The sequence below is a fragment of the Anabas testudineus genome, chromosome 13 (genome assembly GCF_900324465.2).
Source record: "Anabas testudineus chromosome 13, fAnaTes1.2, whole genome shotgun sequence".
Lineage (NCBI taxonomy): Eukaryota > Metazoa > Chordata > Actinopteri > Anabantiformes > Anabantidae > Anabas > Anabas testudineus.
Window position 1 is genome coordinate 19402953 of NC_046622.1, and position 21964 is coordinate 19424916.

At 42.7% G+C, this 21964-nt stretch overlaps 1 protein-coding gene across 1 annotated transcript in view; it reads right to left on the reverse strand.

Annotated features, from left to right (window-relative positions):
- The window catches only part of schip1 (schwannomin interacting protein 1), a 171401-nt gene that overhangs the window by 147456 nt on the left and 1981 nt on the right, over nucleotides 1-21964 (reverse strand). The window contains exons 3-5 of the mRNA XM_026379151.1: nucleotides 18171-18238; nucleotides 17884-17970; nucleotides 15845-15986 (exon numbers count right to left, since the gene is read on the reverse strand). Coding sequence (XP_026234936.1) covers nucleotides 15845-15986; nucleotides 17884-17970; nucleotides 18171-18238 — 297 coding nt within the window. The remainder of the gene's footprint in view (nucleotides 1-15844; nucleotides 15987-17883; nucleotides 17971-18170; nucleotides 18239-21964) is intronic.

The window sequence follows — 21964 nt, forward strand, 5'->3', positions numbered from 1 at the left end:
CAAACACTTCAGCACTCTGGGTCTGTACGTGTGACAAAATAATGCCGTAGTCATCGGTGTTGGAGAACCGTATCTACCTTTAGGATTTCTGCCTTTTCAAAGTGACAGATCCTTTAATGTCATGTTTGTTTAAGACTTAAGATTTTCAAATTGCTTAATGTACAACTGATGTTGAAAATGAAAATGAAGCTTTGGCCACTGATACCTTCCTGGTGTTATCTTAAAAGCAGTTCAGTGTTGGAAAAAGTGCAGTCCTCTGAAGACTTTACCCTGAGCATCACCTTGAAACTAAATACTTAACCCTACCACTCACCTTAACCTAAATATAACTGTACCCTGAGCACTAGAATAAAAACTTCATCCACGAGCTGGTCAAAGGGCAAAAAATGTCCCAATGATCCCTTTATACATGAGGAAGAGAGTTATAAAAGTACACACTCATGGACAAAAAACAGTTTATCAGTCTGAGAGCACACTAGATAAATATCAGTCAGTGACCCTGTGTCCCACTGGACAGGGGGGGGGCACAGAAAGTTGGAGAGGAACAGAGAAGGACAAGAGGGAGGTCTGACCTGTGGCTGTGGGAGCTGCCCTCACAGTGACAGATGGCACCAGCAAGGGAATGAGGGTGAGAAAAAAGGAGATGGATGGGAGACTGAGAAGTAATTTCTCCTTGACTTTCAGGGTAGTCAGTGCGCCTGACGTGGGAATAGGCTCCACAGGACTGAAAAGAGTCCTCCAGGAGGGACATCACACACCATAATAATATGCTCTGGAGCTCATAGACATTGCTATGACTTTGTGTGTGTCTCCGGGCGCGGTCAACATTAGAAACAAATGACAAACACATTCCTTGATGCTGCACATCAACAAGTCCTTGCCAGAAAATCGAGGTGTGCGTGTGTCTGAGCACGATCCGCACCAGCAAACTGTGCAGCAACATTGCTGTCTTCCCTCTGCCTTCGTATCTGTCTCTCCCTGAATCAATAGGCCTCTGACTCAGCTCTGTCACAATCTGACCAGAGAGAATGAAACCAGAGAGGAATGGAAAGGACAGCAGTGCCGAACCAGGCTAAACCAACAAAGGAGCTAGAGCACCCACACGTGAGCAGGAACTGGACAGAGTAACACAGGGACACGAGAGTCGATAGACTCCACAATCTACCTACACTAATCTCTCTTTAACAAGCGCAGTCTGTTGGCTGTTTTATTTATTGCCACAGTCTATATAAGAAATCAGATAAGATAGTTCATTTAACATAGCATTATTCACGGTGGGCTCTCGTTTGCAATAGAAGGAGGTCTCCCACTGAGCTTGTACTGAGCCTGGATGTCACTTGGAATTCAACTAACCCATGCTAGGATATTCTCACCATGTAGCATGTGTCGGCTGCAAAACCAAACTAGAAGTAACAGAGGCTGTGTAGCAAAACAGTACATGCTTAAAATGTTAGATTTATTGTGATTACATGTCACTAAAGTGTCCCTGCTCTGTCTTACATGTCTGACCTCGTTAATTCCCCATATACTGAAGTATTCTGTTACTGTGAAATAAACCCAATCAGGAACATGAACAGAAATATGCACAATGTCACTGATGATTGTTTCTGACAATGGGAAGAAAGAAAAAAACACCCTTCATTGCCCACTTTCCTGCTCTTGTTTCATCTATATTTATCTGGCATCTTGTGATTGGTGGAGAGCATCAGATATGGAAACAGACAACGAGATATAAAACTAGATTTTTAGATTTTCCATGTGTGGATCATGTGTGGACGTTTGTTGATAAAGTAGCAGCCAGCACAGTCCATTGTGAAAGATTAAGAAACGGTATGTAACTCAAGGCAAACTGACTTCCCTTTCCATCTTTTTGAGTTTATTTTTTTTGCATTTTTTGTTGTAAATGCACTGTTGTGATGACGTCTTCTGAACATGTGGGGAAGAAATCACACAAACTAAATCTTGTATCTTTGTCGGCTCTGTTCACGCTGTTGTTCTTTTTCTTTGGTACTGGTTTCTTTATCCAGTTCAATGCTCTAAAACGCATCTGGTTGACTTTATCATACTGTAAAGCCACTTCAGGCAAATTATTGATTTGTGAATTTGGGGCTATATAAATTAAAAGTTAGATTTGAGCTTAATGTTCCTTCAATGAAATATGCATCAAATCGTCACTAAGAAAAGCCAGTAAATGTATCAACATTGTGTCCTGTTCAAAAATATATACTTATACTTATACTTGGTACCATAGGTTTTCCTGTTGATGTCAGTGTAGTCTACTGTATATTACAGCACGTCACATTAATTTCAGCGTTCAGCTGTGGAGGGTCCTGTTTCTACTCAGTGCTAGAGAGCAATCACAGGTGTTGAGTTTTCTATAGCTCTGTAGTTTTGTGTGAATGTTTGCTGTTGTGTGCTCAGTGACAAGCTGCAATCTGCTACAGCCTAACCAGCAGGGAAGCCTATAGCTAAGAGGCTGCTACTTCCACGTAAAGTGTCAGCAGAGAGCCTCCTTACACATGTGGACACACACGTAAAACACAAACTGACCTGCACAGGATTCAGCTAATCTGCAGGTGTAAAGAACCAACATGCAGCAACTCAGAGAGAGAGACAGAGAGTGTAGAGAACTTAATTTAGAAAGCAAACAAGCTGTTCACAGCTTCCTCATCTATAATGCAGAGAAGAAAGCCCCAGTGTTTCAGCAGCAGCAGAATATATATGAATATATATCTACAGCTGTGTATTGATGTCATACTGTGCATGTACTGTGCAGAACCTGCAGGTATAAAAGTATGCAGGATGCACGCGTCGTTTTGTGTCTATGCACAGTCTTGTGGGCATATGTAAAATTCTTGTGCCTATTTGTGGATTTTGCATCTTCATAAAGGATGTATGGGAAAATCAATACCTTAGCTCAACTCACTTCCTGCTCACACAGACACACTGTGAGAGAGGGGGCTTTGGAGGCAGGATGGAGAGTCTGATGTAATGCAGCTTCAAACACTTTGTGGGATCAGAAGGAACATCACACACTGTCACAAAAAAACACAAACCCTCTTTCCAGCACTCATTCTGCGAGACAGATTACTGAGGGAGCCGAGCTCTGGGAGAGAATGAAAGAAGGTAAAGAGACAATACAGGTGAGGGGAAAACACAGAAGAATTGAAAAAGTGGAGAATAAGGGGAAATCTAGATTTCTTATGCTGCAAGTAATGCTGGGGTGAAATAAAACTGACAACCTCGGCAAAAAAAGAAGACTATCATTACACACATAGTGGTAAGAAATACGGAGCTCATATCTTTAGTTTTGTTGGGGACAGGATGGCATTAACTGTTCCCAGTTTCCACAGTTCTCACCAGAATAGGCTGCAGTGCCAGACGACTGTGTGCTCAGAGAGCCGTCTGGGAGACAGGGAGCTAAATATAACCAACACAGAGCCTCTACACATGCTACTAGAACCACCAGTCCTGCTGTCACTGATACAGTCAAGCTCCTTCCAACAGGCGGCTGATTGATCTTGATTTAGCTTAAGTGTGTTTGGCTATGCAAACACATTGACTTGGAAATATTGCAGATGTGTTTTTGGATGCTGTCGACTTTAATGCTGCAGCATGTTTCCCACCAATGTAGATGATGAGCATAGTTTTTTTTTTGCTTACTAGTTTTACCACTCCTGTCATCTAACTCTCAATAAGCACATTTCCCAAAAATATCAGACTATTCTGTCAAAGAATGACTTTAAGATGCAGCCTGTTGCTAAAAGAACAAATTCAGCAGCGTCACCTCTAGCACAACTGATAATTAGCTCAAATCAAGCTCTCTGCCTGTTGTACCTTCAGAGCTAATCTTGAAGCATCAGTGTCATTTAGGGTAGCACTGTGTTGTGGGGTATTCAGGTGCATGTGAAGTTGTCTTTGAGTCACAAAGACATAGGATATTAGATCACACGCACAGCTCATCGCAGGTTAATGAGGAGGCAATTGGCACTTTCGTTGGTGCAGACATGGCAACATTGGAATCCAAGCTCCATGAAATCACAGATCACACTACCCGAGCTCTGCACCCTGCATAAAATACGTCGAGCTGTCTGTGTAAATGTGTGTGATCCACATATCAGTATTCTGACCTTGTCCGGCAGTGCCACAGAGAGAGGTGTGAGAGGCACCCAAAATGATTTAATAAGGTCGCACACTTTTTTTTAGTTGAAGTGTGAAGAGGGAAGAGAAAGAGCGAGGGAATAAAATGAAAAGAGAATTGCTTGGAAATGATCTCGACTGAAAAAGCTATCTGACTGTCTGTATAAGTCTGTCTGAGTTTCTACTTATTTTGTCAAGCCTGAGGTTATTCCAGGTTTCCATTCCTTAAACTTCACATTCTTCCGGTTTAAATCAGTCGATTTACACATGCACATATTAGTTTTATCAAACTATAATATCTCCTTTTGAACCAAGCTGCTTTACGTTCTCTTTGATTTCGTGCAAGTCGATCAAGGGACTTGCAATAAAAAAAAAAAAGTAAAGCAAAAAGCAAATGTATATTTATATTCCTCACACACCACAGAGAGAAAGATATTTGGGGTGACAGACAAGCCAATTAACAGTCAACACACAGAGAGTGAGACGAGTGGGAGAGAAAGAGAAGAGATGGAAAAAGATAGAGAGTCTGTAAGATGAGAGATAATTAAAACTGAGTTTATAAGCCAAGTAATTCTTCCTCTGTACGTCTTGTGTTTTAAATTGACTTTCTGCTCTCATGCAGCCATTAGCAGCACCGGTAGAGACGGTTAACCACTGCACCAATTAAAGGAGGAAAAAAAAAAAGGACTTCTTGAAGTAAACTAGCTGTCTGTACTGCTGAGTAAATAAAACTCAACCGGAGGAAAAAGTGGATCCTCCGGATGCCATTGAGGGTTAGTAATTAGCTGTTGTACTGTAACAGTGCTACCATACAGTATTTAATTAGTGTAATATACACTCTCATTTTATCCTCGCTTTAAAAAGTTCCATGTAGCCATAAATTGGAAAAAGAGAAATAGTTTTATGAGCCATTTTTCTTCCTGAAAGCTGCACATTACGGTTTTAAAGATTCATACCCCCATGCTTCACCTAAGCTTTTTATCTCTGCCAGCCAAGTCTCCTATGACTCGGAGCCAACTTCTAGTTGTATGATATATCGTGTTCTTTTTATTTTTTTATTTATTTTTTTATGCTCAAACAACCTGCACAAAAAGCAGTGAAGCTGCATCATATTCCTGTTAAAGTTGTGTCGGGAAGGGGTGAGCCCAGCCAATATGAAGCAAGCTGTGACGCAATGTGATGCACCTGTCCATCGTGGCCAGCATAAGGAGAAAGTTTCCCCATGCTGACTTCTGTTCATCCCAACATTATGGGATGGACAGAGGTGCTGTGGTGCGGTGTAGTGTTTCAAATACCACACAATAATCAATCAAATGTTTACTTATTCACTCTAAACTCCAACTCTGACATCCAAAAAACATCCACATGAACAAAAGACTGTACACTAGTAGAAATCTGGACTTTCTAGAGGAAACTTGTCCAAATGCTGTATAAATACCACGTAGCAAACTTTAATGATCACAAAATTGTACGTCTGCAAAGCTATGGCGAGCTCAAAGGCACTCATGTTAAAGTGCTAGTGAGATATTAAAGTTTTTATTATATTGTGGTGATACATGGAAAATATAACTGCCTTATTATTAAAAAAGAAACAGGAGGAGAAAAAAAATTAACTGTCTCCAAAAGAACTCTACAGATACTTTTGTTTGCCAAAGACATGGGGTTTGGCTCATTCGCCAACTGTCACTGCGGAGACCTCTCCAACAGCTAACGCCAGCCTGGCCTCACTGTTTCGTTTCTCTCTCTCTATTTCTCTCTTTCTGCCACTTTCCTCCTGGTATTTTGGGTTTACTACCAGCTCTGCTCTCTCACTGTGGAGCAGGAAATAGCATCTACTTAAATGGCTGCAGGAAGAACATTTGCAGCTGATGCATGATATCGTTTTTCAAACTAAATGTTTTACTGTAAACATTAGAGTAAGCCTTTCTCTCTCTCACACACACACACACACACACACACACACACACACACACAGATCCAGAGTGTTTCCTGTTTGCCATTACTGATCAGACCTTTGTGAAACTGCCGCATAAAGAGGATAACTGTCGTGTTTGTGTTGCACGTGGAGCCATCCTAAAGATTTATATAAGACAAATAGTGCCCAATCCATAAATAAAAACCGGCGTGGATCTCAAATGTTTTTACATTATTAGCCTGGTCGGTTTTGAAACAAAGCTATCAAAATGTTATCAAAATGAAGACTTTCATCTTTATTTTAATTTTAGGTTTCACCATAACATGGTATTTACTGGTTAGGAATACCATATTATAATATTATAATTAAATAACATTAAACACATTCCAGTACAACTCCACCAACCACTGTGACCCTAATAATAAACACAAAGCTGAATTATCAACTTTCAGACAGTACTGATACCCCTGTATTAGTACAATTCATGGCAAAGCTACCATTTTGAATTACATTAGATTGTACAGATGTACATAATAAAGTGGCCAGTGAATGTAGATTCTGTCTGTGCTGCTGAAACACTGGGGCTTTCTTCTCTGCATTATAGATGAGGAAGCTGTGAACAGCTTGTTTGCTTTCTAAATTAAGTTCTCTACACTCTCTGTCTCTCTCTCTGAGTTGCTGCATGTTGGTTCTTTACACCTGCAGATTAGCTGAATCCTGTGCAGGTCAGTTTGTGTTTTACGTGTGTGTCCACATGTGTAAGGAGGCTCTCTGCTGACACTTTACGTGGAAGTAGCAGCCTCTTAGCTATAGGCTTCCCTGCTGGTTAGGCTGTAGCAGATTGCAGCTTGTCACTGAGCACACAACAGCAAACATTCACACAAAACTACAGAGCTATAGAAAACTCAACACCTGTGATTGCTCTCTAGCACTGAGTAGAAACAGGACCCTCCACAGCTGAACGCTGAAATGAATGTGACGTGCTGTAATATACAGTAGACTACACTGACATGAAGAAATAATCACAGTAAATACAAAGTGAACAACTGTAGCCCCCTCTTCAGATCAGTTATTCTGTGTTATTAACATGGTTTTATTTGATGACTGCTTTAGATGATATTAACCATATATACATTAATGTGGAGTTTGCACTGTGAAAAAACATTTCTCAAACTTCCACAAATCAGTGTTGGGCCTCCTCTATCCACTGGGAATGTCAAAGCTCACAGTGTCTAATATCGCTGCTGAGATTGGACGTGGTCAGAGCAACTGCTGTGGGTGTCAATTATTGCAGCAAGTAGATTAACATTGGAGTCAATGGGACACACTGCGCGTCTCATGCCAACGCCAAAGGGTACCTTTATCCTTGGTATCATACGTCAAAGGGCTTGACAAAAGCAGAAAATGAAAACGGGTTGGATATGCAGTATAACACCTCCACCATATGCTGGGCTTTAGCCCAGGGTCTCTTTACAATAGGGTACACCTAGAACACCTCCACAGGGGAGCAGACAGAGTAGATGAACTACTGGAATTGGCTCTTTCGAATGCAAAGGAGCAGCAGTTCTGCTCAGTTACTTTTAGATAGCCGCTCATACTGTTTCAAAGGGTCAGCCCAGGCACCGGGCATCAGCAATCTCATGCTTTCAGTAAATAAAGGTTGGGCTGGCTCTCTATACTGTATGTCTGCTTTACTGCCAGTGCACCGATGTGCCCCCGGTCTGTCAGCCTCATCTCACCTGAGCTCAACTGACTCACTTAAACTCTTTCAATTAATTCCAATTCAGTTAAATCCAACTCAAAGGGGGTGATCCAGCATCAGACTTGTGATCAGTGCTATACTCTCATCCCAGATGGATCCGCCAATAACAGACAGATCAACAGATGATCTTTTGTTATACCATTTGTTATTTTAACAGCTTTATATTGAAACAAACTGAATATTAAAGCCAGAGATTAGCAGTGTGTTAACAAACTAAAGAAATCTGCAAACAAATCAAGGTGAAATGCTGGTGGGGTTGCTTGAAGCCTGCACAGACAGTGCACGCGGTGTAGCAGTGTTGAAGCTGCAGCTTCAACGACTTTAGGCGGCACCTGACGTGCACCGAGACAAACTGAAGCTCGGTGACGATTGCGTAACTCGGGGTTAAGATTGACAGTTCTCACCTTTTCCAGAAGAATTTTTACAATGTGCTCAGGATTGTGATTGGCAGGTCGGAGAGCTGCAGGACATCATTTGCATTAGTAAATAAGGACATCCTGAGCAAGTTCGGTTGTTGCCATGGTGATGGTAGAAGATTATGAGGACACTTTGGGCCAATGTTTAAACCGCTGCAGGGGCAACCAGACAGGTGCTCTGTACGTGGGTGCACACGACACACATGCCCATACAGCACCTCTGCGGTTGATGTAAATTCATATGCTAATGCTTCCACGGGGGCTTTAAAGATTCAACAATCTATCATAGACAAAGGCCCAACTTCAAAGCAAAGGCTCTTGGCTGAGGAGAGTCTCCGGCACGCTAAAGCACACTCGCAGCCAACAACACTAACGCAGCTCTTCCACACGAGGACCGCATTAGAGAAATTCCCAGCATCCAGCCCACAGCAATCTTCAGTTATCTTTTCACTCCATTAATGTGTTTTCTTTTCTTTGTGGTGTAGTAAAAGAACAGATACTCATTACTCACCGACTCATAGATCACAAAGACACGAGGGAGGGCAGACAGAGATCAAATGTGCCTGTGAGAAATCTGGCACACACTCCACAGCATCCATTGATATATCTAACACACTTATCCAATATTACAAATGCACTTGGGAATACAACAGCGCACACATCCAAAACTGTGGATGAGAGGTTAAAGGTTAGCTTTGCAGAAGCCAGCCTAAAAGCTCACAAAGTCAGATTTCAATATCTGATTTTATTCTCGGTGAGAATCGCCCTGCAGCTGCAACCCCGATCAAAAAGTAAACTCAGAGGAGATGCCTCATAAATCTCCTCGCCCAAATCTTTATCCATAGCATTGTGGAAATTGCACATATTGCCAGTCTGAAATGTATTTGTGGTGTGAAATGTGGGGAAAGCTTTGACAATTGCTGCAGAGAGTTCACCATATCCATCCAAATAAAAACAAAAAAAAAAAAAAGGAAAGGAAGAAAGAAAGGCAAGTGGGCAAAAATACAAATTCACTGGGCTGCTACTGCAAAACAAACAGGTGAAATACAACCACTGTTGCTTCTGAAATATTCATTTGCATGATTATTTGGTATAGGCAGAGACAGATTTACAAATAAAGAGATAGACATACAGACATGAGTCTTTTTTTACTTTAGTTCCTTAAACTGTAAATACATGATCAGACCTAGATATATAATAATTTGCCTCATTTGCTCATCTCTCCTTTCTGCAGAGCTTAGCTTCCATGTGTTGGATGGGAGGAGGACTAACGTGAAGGTTGTCTTTACCAAACCTAAATAACAGAAGGGAGGTTGTCACTGAGAGAGGACGGTGAAGTTTTAAAGTTCTCCTCGGCAGCTGGCAAAAGCAAAAGCACAACTGTATAAGAGACATGAGATTTGTAGAACTTTTGTTTTTACAGTATATCCACTTGTCTCAGGTTTGAACAGCAGAGGAGCAGTGAATACCTCATGGACGCATTGCACAATGTAAGCACTGTAACGTGCTTTACAGCGTGGACTTTCTCTTTTTCTGCCATCTTCACTGTCCTCTTATGTATGAAAACGTTTTATTTTACTCTACAAGCCCGGTTCTTTCTCCCTTCTGAGGATAGCTGCCAGTGTCCCACCTACCCCCACTCTCCAATAGTGCTGTACACACAGCAGGAATGCTGTCAGAAGAACATTATAATGCCTCTGATCTGGTTAATGGACAGTAATGGTGGATGACTGATAAACAGGGAAGGGAGGAGGAGATGGTGGGGTGATGGAGACAAAGAGAAAGAGGAGTAGTCATAGTGAGAGGCAGAGTTTGAGGAGGTGGGGGTGAAGAATTCCAGAGGTTTCCTATCTTGGGCAGGGCAGAGACACCCTCAGCTCCTCTCCTCGCTTCTGCTGCTGCTCTTTACACTACTCCTCTCTCCTCCAGGGAGCTCATTATGGCAGACTCACTGGCCATGAGGACTGAGCCTATACTGTATGAGTATGAGATGGGCTAAAGAGGGGGACGAGCCCTACATGGAAGACGAAGGGGTGGGGAAAGCTGGATACTGGGAGACATCGGAAAAGAGGGCAGAGAAGAGAGGAGAGAAAAACCAGAGGCTGTAGAGTGTGAAGTGAGAGTAGATAACATAACTGGAGGGAAAGTGGGAATGCAATACCACAGCAAAGCATATAGCCTTAGGTAGCAGATTGTTATTGCTGCTGCAGATGGTTTGGAGACGCTTCCAGCAGATTTATGGTTTGTTATAGTACTGTTTATGTGTATATAGTATGTGTCACGTTCATGTCTGCATGCGGCTATATGCTTGTTTAGTTTAAGTAATGTCAGCTAAATGACATGTTTTCTAGATAAATAACCAATTAGAGGCTCAGGGGGAGTTTGCAGTGAGCAACTGAATCCAATCAAATCCCCATACGCCAGCTGTAAACTATCAATCTCTCATCGAAATGCAGCACACAGGCTGCTCTAAATATCCAACCAAGTGATTCAGGTTCCTGTGCTCAGAGAGAAAAGTAAATGCCATAAGGCGAGAAGGCAAGAATAAGCTGGAATGCTTGCTACCGCTTCAACCTCCCCGTTTCTTCCCCTCGTGCGTTCATCGAGATCAATCGGGAACCTCTGCTCCTTTTCACTTGTCAGTTCTTCTGCATATGTGTAACAGCTTTCATTGATTCTTGCGAGGGTCACAACATGCTCTTAATGTGTGCATATGTGTGAATACGTGTGTTAATATCTGAGTACATGTGCTGATGTGAGCATGTAACAGTCGACACTTATCTTCAACAAAGGCAACGTGTCTGCACATACAGGCTCTGTCGCACAACCACACGAGTGGAGGCTCCAACGCAGTGTAATTATTCTTATGCACACCTCATTCCACCACATCTTGTCTACATGCTGTCAAAATTGAATTGAATTGAAATTAAAATTACAAGCTAATGTCTATGACATGGAGCTAAAGGTTGAAGCCACTGTGGAAGCATCTTAAAGCACTCCTGTGACCCTTGAGATGACAAACAGTTAGGATAATGAATGGATGGATGGAAGTTAGCGTTCAGTCCAAGGTGGTGGCAAAAAACAACATCCAAACTCTTTATGTGGAGGTTCTGGCTCCTGTTGATCTGGAACCTCATATGTTGAAATTGAAACTAAAATAATATCTGTGGCATGTACAACATAAACAACAAAATGCAGTGTAGAAAACATGCACGCAGGTGTAATTGTTGATGCCACAGCAGCTCACAAACTACATTCCTGCAGCACTAATTCCTTCAGTCACAACAGTTTCTATTTCTACAAAAATCAGTCATTACTTCTGAAGACACTTCTGCTGCTGTATGTGCTACATTGCAGGTGTTGTGTTCAGTCGGCTACTGTCAATAATATTTCCTTCCAGTAAAAAATTAGTCAATTAGAAGCAAACACAAACCTTGGCTGCTATTTGTAAAAGTACAGCGTTGTGAGTGTGTGTTCAAATATGTTTATTATGTGCGCGTCCATAGCTGAGTTTACCAGGACTCAATATTCCTCAGGAGTTTATATTTTGCACCAGTGATCACATTTTCTTTCCTAACACATACAAATGCGAGAGTTACTGTCTCTCAGGAAGCCAGCCGAGCCCGGGCCTGTTTTGACAGTAAATAAGCTAATAGGCAAATGTCATGGCTATTAAATGAGTTAAGCCCGATCGATGTCAACTGCGGGCCAGAGGTATATAAATTCATTTCAAATGGGACACCAACTGACACCAATAAAACAAGTAATCTGTTAGCATCTGTCTGCAGAAACGGGGGATCTGTGTGTGTTTGTGATGTGTGTGTGTGTGTGTGTGTGTGTGTGTGTGTGTGTGTGTGTGTGTGTGTGTGTGTGCATCAGGAGGCAGGAGGAGGAAAAGCGAGGGATGACATAAAGTGAGGGTGGGAAAAAGGGATTAGGGAGGGAGGGGGGGAGATGGGGGGTAGAGGTGTAGGCATGGATGAAGCAGTCACTTCGCTTTGTGAGACTCTTGGTGGTGAGAGATGAGAGAATGATCTCCCACGCATGCTGCAGGAATGCTTACTCCAACACTTTCCCTCCCCCTGGGCCCCAGAGAAGCAGGGAGAAAAGTGCAAACATGTCACAGAGATAGGAACAGATCAATGTCCACAAACGCTGTTTGCAAACAAACACAGACACACAAACCTGTATTAGCACAGCCCGAGCACAGATGATGTAATGCGTTTTTATTTCTCTCTCAGCTCTCTGCCGTTTCCTCTCGTTCGCCGAGAGTCCTTCTCTTTTCTTAACTGTCCATCAGCGAAGCCATTTCAACTGTGATCAGACAGCCTGGCTACAGCATTGGTTTCTTTGTAATGACGGGCTCAGTAGCTAAGTATTTAATTGTCTTTCAGATCTCCAAAATAAAACTCACTAAACCATCCCTGAGGGCCACACTCAGCTGTGAGTCACAGGAATCCACTCGAGCAACATAGTCGGCATGCACGAGCACTCGCATGCAAACGCACATTTATAGACTTAAGCTACGATTCACGCCACATTACAGAAGAACAGTTTCAAAACCAAATACAGAGCAAATTGTATAAGGAGGCTAACGATAATTGACGTTTCTGCTAATTGTATGCTAGAAAGCACCAAGGAAATCCAGCTGGTGGTGTAGCAGCTTGCAGATCTTCATCTGTTGGATTTCACTGGTTTAGCCTATCTGCTGTGTTCAGGATCAGCCAATCAGTTCACAGTTAGTAGGCATCTTTCTCAAATTCAGCCGGATAAGTGCACGTGTAAAATGTTACGTTTAGCCTGGAGCTAAGTTACAAACATGGCTTCCACTACTGCGAGTGCTGTTTTTTTAATGTTTCATCTTAAACATGTTTAACAAGCATTTTGGTGAACATCAGTTTTTAAAACTGCATTAAAGCCCTGCACGCTAATTTAATACATAACTCCACGTGTTTGTGACTCTTTGGGTTTTTTTTCAGACATAAGAGTCGTCTCAGTGGCGGGGCCAATTCAACTTTATTTACTGTAACCTTATATGAACAAATGTAGTGTTTACAGCCAGAGGAGCCATTTTGATCTATTTATTGTCACAGTACCTCTGTTGATAATACTTTGGATCACATATCTTTTGCTTCACATTCCCCGTGTTATTCGTCTGAATCCCACGTCTTAAGTGTATAGCACAAATAAAATGGCCTTACCATTTTAATCTATTGGGAGAGGGGAACTGTAAATATTCTCACAGTGACCTTGTTGTTACCCTTTATTTAGGACCAAAGTGGACCAGTGTCATACGTAGTCATCAGCACAGCCAACCAAGTCAGCCAACATACAGCGGCAGTGTGTCCAGAACAAGCCCAGTGATTTACAATCGACTGGCATGGATAGAGCAGGATGGACAGGTCTTGATCCGTCAGTGTATAAATAATACATTTAGGTATAGGGTCAGAGCACACTTGAGCCCACTATTTCTAGACAATATGTGGAAGATGCACACACAGAAAGTCAACTTGACATCCATAGAAAACATAGCTGAACCCTTTTGTGAAAGTGAGAGTGTGGACTGAGCATGTTTTCACGTGTTAGAGTGGATGAGGCAGAAAATCTTCAGTGTGTCCTGCAGAGTATTATCGATGTTTGGGCGTGTGTGGTATTCTGTATTACAGCTCTATCAAATATGAATGAAGTATGTTTGAACCCTTCCCCCCTCTCCTACTCCCCTACAGACCAGTAAGGACATTCCTCACATATATGAATTTGTGAGGCCTAAACGTCCTCACAACAGTGGTACTGCAACCTAATAGTAGCCCACACAAACAGGTACAGTGTGGTGCACCTGGTCCTGACACTTTATCAGAGAGCATAAAAGCCAGAGTGATACAGTGTGAGCGAGGACAGACAGAGACAGCATGACAGAGAAAAAGTGTGTGTGTGTATGGAAAACAAAAAAAAAACAAAAAAACTGGAGGCTGGAAAGTGTGTTGTGGGCAGAGGTGGAGGCGAGAGTGAGCGTGATGCAAAGGAGTAGAGAGGACAGAAAGTCTGTACTGGAAAACAGTGTCTGCTCTGTGTTACACTGGGGTAGTGGTATAGACGGAGGCACAGTACCAGCAAGTAGTGATGTGTTGTGTACCCATCGTAGAGTAGGGGTGTTTACTGTGCACCCTACTAAAAAGTACTTAGGGTGTGTACATGTCTGCAAAGCTCTGATGTTCAGTGAAGTAACTATCAACTACACCTGCAAGATCAATGTGACAATACAGAGTAAGAAATACAGTATTCCTCTCTGAAATGTAGCAGAGTAGTAGAATTAACTACCTTACCCACCTCCCTCCCATGTGAGGGAGCAATGAGTTTTTCATATCATCTCCATACTTGTAATCTATATTTCAAATAAATGTGATATTGAAGAAAAAAAAAAAAACTAAGTACAAAGGAAGAGACGGGGGGGGGGGGGGGGGGGGGGGGGAGGGGTGCATATTTTTTTTCATCTTGGCTTTTTTAGTTACAGTAACTTTCAAATTAGGAAGACATTTGCTGCAGTGCTAATGAACAAATGCTTTCAAGCAGAACAAACAATCTAAAAACAATGCACACGCACACAGACGCACACACACACACACACACACACACACACACAGAGTCTCACCAGGACACCAACCCATCTGTTTGCTAAGGGTATCTTGCCTTCCAGTAGCAGTGCTTAAAAAGAGAGTGGGAAAAAAAATGCATCCCACACACACACACACACACACACACACGCGCGCACACACACACACACACACACACTCACTCACACACACACACACACACACACACACACACACACACACACACACAGTTGTGAGTATGCAGACATGACATCATATTTTTCTGTGCCGAGTCTCTGCAAAGAGCGTGGGCAGGTGTGCGCGGGTAGTTTGTGTGTCTCAGTGTGATTACTACACTGCGAGAGCCAACACAGACTGAGAAACAGCAGTGCAGACTGAGCCTATGTGTATGCCTGGGTGTCCTTGTCTGTCACTTAGAACTTGAGGCGATCTAAAGCCCCCCCCCCCCCCCTACACACACACACAGGCACACACCGACACACACACTTTGTTTCGTTCTCCCTCCTTCTCTTCTCACTGTTTATCTGCTGCTCAAACAGACTTTTTTTTTCTCTGGCTTTTGTTTGGCTGCCATGCCCTGTGAGCACTGTTTAATTCTCCCCCGCGCTCCCTTGGAAGAAAAAGGGGGTGAGGAGGCGGGTGGCGGGCGACTACAAGGGCAGAGACACTTCATTAATCAATCAACCAGCTTTGAAAATTTACCTAATTAACAGCTAATTACAGATCTGGGCACAGATCCAGCTGGCATCCCATCCACCTCCACCAATGCAACCCCTGCAGTCCCCCAGATGACACTAGAGGTAAACACCCCTCCCTCGCTCCCTCCTTTGCTGTCTTCTTTATTAGTCTACGCATCCATGCATCCACTCACCCGTTCCCTTCTGGTCCTCAGAAGAAACAACAGATCAAACTGGACTACTGTCATACGACAAGAGTTAACTTAAAGTTATCGCACCAGCACCATATGTCTGTCCGTTTGATGTCTTTAATGCAGTCTTACCACAGAAATACTGGGGGTCATCACAGTCTCCTCCAGGCCCCCCGAAGGCACCGTCTCACCCCAGCGATGACTGATACGGTTCTTGTCTCGTCCCTGGCAGCCCCCCCTGCGGGACACGCTTGCACGCCAGGCACGCTGGATCCTGGGAACACGAGGAGACAAAATGCAAATATCAGTGACATGTGCATTTCATAACCAAAGTGGAGATAAATTAAAGTAGAGGGTGAAGTGTGATGAGTCATTTGGTGCATGCAGGATTTTTAAAAGTAAAGGTCATGTTCATTTTCTGCTTGAAACCGATTGGTGACTGGCTGAATGAGCCAGTAAATTATTAGTACATACGATGAAACAACTATTTATTGTTGCTGTACATATGAAACATATAGAGCCAAGTCCCAAATTCACATTTCAAGTTAAACAGTACTATTGTTAAATTACTAAGTTGACCACTGACTGTTCTTTGCTGAAAATTTTTGAAGAAATCTATAAAATAACGACAGGTTTTATAGAGTAAACCATTGAAACAGTGTGGTTAGTGATGTGACCATGAACCCTCTCTCATTTCTTTTGTACCTTTCCTTACCTAGTTGTTATTCTTGGTTCATGTTCATCCTCCAACACTGTTCCCTCAATATTTGCTAGCTTTGCCTATTTGTTCCCCCTGTAAATCCTGCTTACATACAGTGGCAAGAAAAAGTATGTGAACCCTTTAGAATTTAGTGCTTTTCTGGATTAATTTGTTATAAAATGTGATCTGATCTTCATCTAAGTTTAGAGTATTAACAAATATAATAAGCCTAAAGTAATAACAAAAAGCATTCTGATCTTTCATGTCTTTATTTAGAACAGCCATAGAATAGTACTAGTGACTAATGACCTCCAAAAAGCTAACTGGAGTCAGGTGTTACTATATCTGGGAGAAACCACTAACTTTTTAGAGGATCTACAATAAAGAATTGTTGATTTACAAAAAGCTGGAAAGGGTTACAAAGTGTTTTATTAGACTTTAGAAATTCAGCAGTCTAGAGTTTTGCAAACAATAATAAATGGAGACACTTTGGGACTGTGGCTACTCTACCCAGAAGTGGGCACTATGGGTTTTTATGGTTGTTCTGAAATAATAATAAATAATAAATAAAGACATGAAAGATCAGAATTTGTGTCATTATTTTAGGCACTTTGTTAAAACTCTTGACTTAGTTGAAGATCAGATCACATTTTATGACAAATTAATGCAGAAAACCACAAAATTCCCAAAGGTTCACAAACTTTTTCTTGCCACTTGTATTTACTTGACCGCTCCACACGTCTTTCGCCCCTCTTCTAAACCGTCTCTCACCCTCTACCTTCTCGCCCCAGCACCAGAGTCTAGGATGGAGCGTAGGATCAATTATCCAATGGAGAAACACATTCACCTCCAGTGAAGCAGAGAGCCAGCTGAGCCAAATGGAACAAATTGAATTAAGCCATAACTCCTAGGTCCAATACCTCTCCCTCCCCATCCTTCTCCCAGGCCTATTGTCCTCACTTCTATTCTGTTTTGCGTATTCTATCTCTCCATTCCTGCTCCCTCCCTCTCTCTCCATGTTTCCTGTGCCTCTGACGTTTCTGTCAGTTCAACTTGACCTCTGTCCATCTCTCTCACCTTTTTGCACTCCAATCTTACCATCTCTGCACAGGAACATTGGCTTTCTCTTCTCTATCCTTGACTTTTAAGGCAGTTAAAGCCTGAGGCGAGAGCTGTCTTTCTCTGTTACACCTATGAAAGCATGGGCCAATGTGTAAGTAAAATAGTGTTAGATGGCAGCCTACAGGGGTTCAAGCACCCAAGTGTGCACTCTGACCTCCACTCTGAAACCTAATGGAAAGTAATATTGAATTGAAACCACAAGTAAATTGATCTCTCCTACGCAACATATAAAATGCACTTCTAAAGGTCACAGGTAGAGTGCTGTGACGCTCCACACGACTGATTAAAAAACTGAGGAAAGCAGCATACATACATACAGATACACAAATAAGCCACGAGCGATACTCACACGATGGCCTTGATCTCCAGGTTCTGCTGTTGCTCACGACGATGGGGGCTGTTGTCATCCACCTCCTCGCTCCTGCGAGGACGACTCCTGTGATGTTAACCAGAAGTGAAAGATAAACAGAAACGTGTGGCCGGAAACAACAAAACCAGCACAGATTGTTTGCAACTCATCTTATATGTGTGCATGTTTAACACTATGAGGCACCGTACCTAAGAGCCTCCTCTAATTGTAGATTGATTTTTTTTTCTTCTATAAGACAGTAGGGACACCACCGTGCAGCATCTTACCTCTCCACCTTGGGAACTGCTTGCCCTGCGCTGTGGTTGCAGTAGCGATGATACCTCTTCACTTCTTCCTGTGGAGTAAATAGCACCAATATGTCAACAGTGTTTCTCATTCTCCACGCTGAGGATGTGACACAGGAGGAGCTGCGCTTCGATGAGATACAATATTAAATCTGCAGCATTTTGTTTATGTGTAATTGCTCCTCCACCCACGCATACTGTCGGCCTGGCATAGCTGCAAAACAGAGGAAAATGGCTCTTCTGTTCCCGTTATCTGTTTATTAACCTTAATAGTGGCAGCACGCCTGACTCTATTAACATAGGCATAAATAATCATAAACACTGAGTGGTGGGGAGAAACCACTGCTACGCTATTGCTAATGCATAACAGCATGTGTGCGCTCTGCAGGTGCCAACCAGCCAGACGCCGGCTGGAGGCCAATGGGGGGGGGGGTGACGCCCACCTCAGGCAGCTCCAGAGCTGTAAAGTTCAATGGGCCTGGGCAGATGGACGCGCTTCCAAAGCAACAAAGCAGCCCCGCTCGGTCTCTAGGTTTGGCTCATCTCAGGACACGTTCAGCTGTTCACGTGTTGGATCACATCGGATCATTTGGGGGTGCTCGTAATGTTTGGTCCCATTCGTGTATTTGGTTCCACAGCTTGTGTAGGTCTACATTTGGGTGCATCTATAAGTGTGTTTGCTAGTTTAGACACTGCGTACTGTTGGCATGTCAGTTCGCAGCAAAGTCAAGATGTTGTGATATTGATATTGTGATAATTATTTGTATTTGCCTTTGGAACATGGCATTGACCTTTCTACATATGTTTATGAAACACAGTTGAAATTTGAAGTGAAGAATCTCAGTGTAATATTTGGCTGTGATCTGTCCTTTGAATCCCCGGTTAGATATACTGTATAATTAAAAACGCACTATATCATCTTTGTAATGTTTCAGTTCGTCTCTAAGGAAGATCCAGAAAGGCGTATTTCCGTTTTGTTTTATTTATTTGTTTGTTTTCTGAGCAGGCTGCACCATTGTAATGATTGTAATGTAACCCTCCCTATGAAGTCTTACATCAAAATGCAGATGCACATGGCCTCACCATCAGAGAAGAACACATTACCCCTGTTTTAAAGACCTTTCATTAGCTTCCTGTTCGTTTTAGGATTCATTGTTAGATTTTGCTTTTAGCTTTTAAATCTCTTAATGGATTAGCACAAGACTATGTTTCCAACATGCTGGTTACATGCCTGGCTCTCTTGAACAGAGACCAGCTTTAAAAGTAAGGGAGCAATTCTAATCCAATGACAGGAGAAACACAGTTCTTGAAGCCTTTACTGGCGATGATGTGACAATCGGAATCAACAGCCCAGTTCTTGATTGGATAAAAACCAGGATATTAGCAGAACCCTCCTCTGCTGGGCACGTAAACAGTTTAATCACATTGTTTTCAATATCAAAATAAGGGTGATCAATAAACTGAAAGGCTAGGGAAGGTGAGGGTGGACAGTAATTAGTGTGATGTGGCTGAAAAATGAGAGAAGGAAGGAGAGGAGGAAGGAAAAGGAGAGAAAACAACAGCACATAGCAGAAAGTCTGCTGCTCTTTAACCGATGAGTTATTAAAATCATAATTTCTCAGAGTCCTAGTTCTATCACAAAGATCGATGGCAGGCGTAGCTGAATGTCCAGCCTAACACACACACACACACACACACACGCACGCACACACGCACACACGCACACACACACACACACACACACACACACACAGCTTATTCCCTGCGGTATGTGAGAGATGGTCAGTGGTTGGTGCCTTTCAGTCTAGTGTGCGCTCTCAGTGAGAGCTGCTCCCACATGCAGACACACACACCTGACTGCACTGAGCGTGCCAACACCTAAACACACACACACACACACACACACGTATGTGATGGCAGAGGATTTGATTGCAGCGTGGCGATGCCCTGAAATGTCTGCGTCAGACTATTGGCTGTTTGGCAGTTCAAGTTTGCACATCAGCCGGGGGAAGCCTCCAATCAGGAGCAGGAGCTGTGCCGATGGAGATGCCTGTTAGTCGTAACATTGGAAATCAATTTACATGCGCAGCGCGTCCGAGGAGTAATGTGGAAGTCAACATTTACTCTTTCGCCTGACTTCCCGAGTACAAAAAGAAGATGTAGGTGTTACTGATGTGTTCTTGTGACTACATGATTTGAAACGCTCTCTTCTCTTAGTGTTATGGCTGTGGGGTAAAATAAGCTCTTTCTACTGAAGGCTATTGATGTGTTTATGTAATTTTGCTGAAAGCTTTAAATCCTATTTGAGGAGAGAGAACAAAAGTGAGGGAGACAAGGTAAAACACAGTCAGATTCAGTAAGTTCAGTAAGGTTGTAAATCGACAAAGAATAAAAATGAGAAACTTTTACTGAGTGGATAAGAGCAAGTAGAAACCTGTGCCTTCACACAGCTCCCAGGGCCAGTGGGGTTACACGGCCATCAATAGCAGGCTGGGGCAAGCACTGTAAACTGATCCGTGTAAGGCAGTGATTAAAAACAAACAGCAACAAATCAACATGTAAAGTTAATTTCAAATAATATGTCATTTAATTAAGCTATTCACATACAGACAGGTTTTGGAAGCCATGACTAAAAACAGACAGCTCCCCGAGCAGACCCGTTTGGAGCAGTCACAGTACATTATGGCTACGCAGCAGCTGAAAAGTATCCAATTAACAATGACATAAAGCCGGAGATAAGCATCAAATCATCACATTTAGAAGCTGCGACAAGCTCAGGCTTAGCGACTCCGCTTGAGAAATTATGATTGATCCATTATCAATATCAATACCAGTGCTGATGAGGTTTCTGCTGATTGTGACTGAACTGAATTAATCAATCACGCGAGCGCTAATGCACGCAGAGTCCGTACAGTGTGTGCCCGACGCTGGCGCAGAGCAGAGTGTGGAGTGTTTAAAAAGGGACTGAAGAGAGAGGGAACCGGGGATGTTCGGTGAGGGATGCAAGAGGGCATCAATAAAAAAAAAAATTAAAAAAAAGAAAAAAAGAACAAGATTATTCTCAGATGGAAGAGGAGAAGAAGACATTCTGAGAAGTGTGGAGGTGGGCGAGATGTGACGAGCAGAGATGAAGGAGGTGTGAGAGTGAGAAAATGATCATACGGTCTATCAAAATGCAAAATGGAGCGCTTGGGACTATATTCCCCATTCCTCCCTGCTACTATTAACCAGTAGAGAGCGGCTCTGGTTAACATATGGAGAGGGAGGGAGAGCATGCATCTCTCTCTCTCTCTCCCTCACACACACACACATACACACAGACACCCACCGGTGTGGGGGCTTCTTTCAGTGATCAAAGACTAAGCTCACTTATTTCTACCAAACCAGTCTTCCAAGACATGGTAATAGGATGGGATGGAATGGAAATGACTACAAAATTGGCAGGAATATTTGTGCATCTGTGTGTGTGTGTGTGTGTGTGTGTGTGTGTGTGTGTGTGGTTACCCGTGTTCATCCATGCATGCATCTTTCTGTTTGCTGTAATAATATAATAATATTTTAATCAAATAAATAAATATCAATGATGAATGATAAATAAATTATAGATGCACCTTTTTTTTGGTGGCACTGAACTACAACACACACACACACACACACACACACACACACACACACACACACACACACACACACACACACACACACACACACACACACACACACACTGTCTGTGCTGGCTCATCTCGCTCCCGTGCAGGTTATTACGACTCATATTA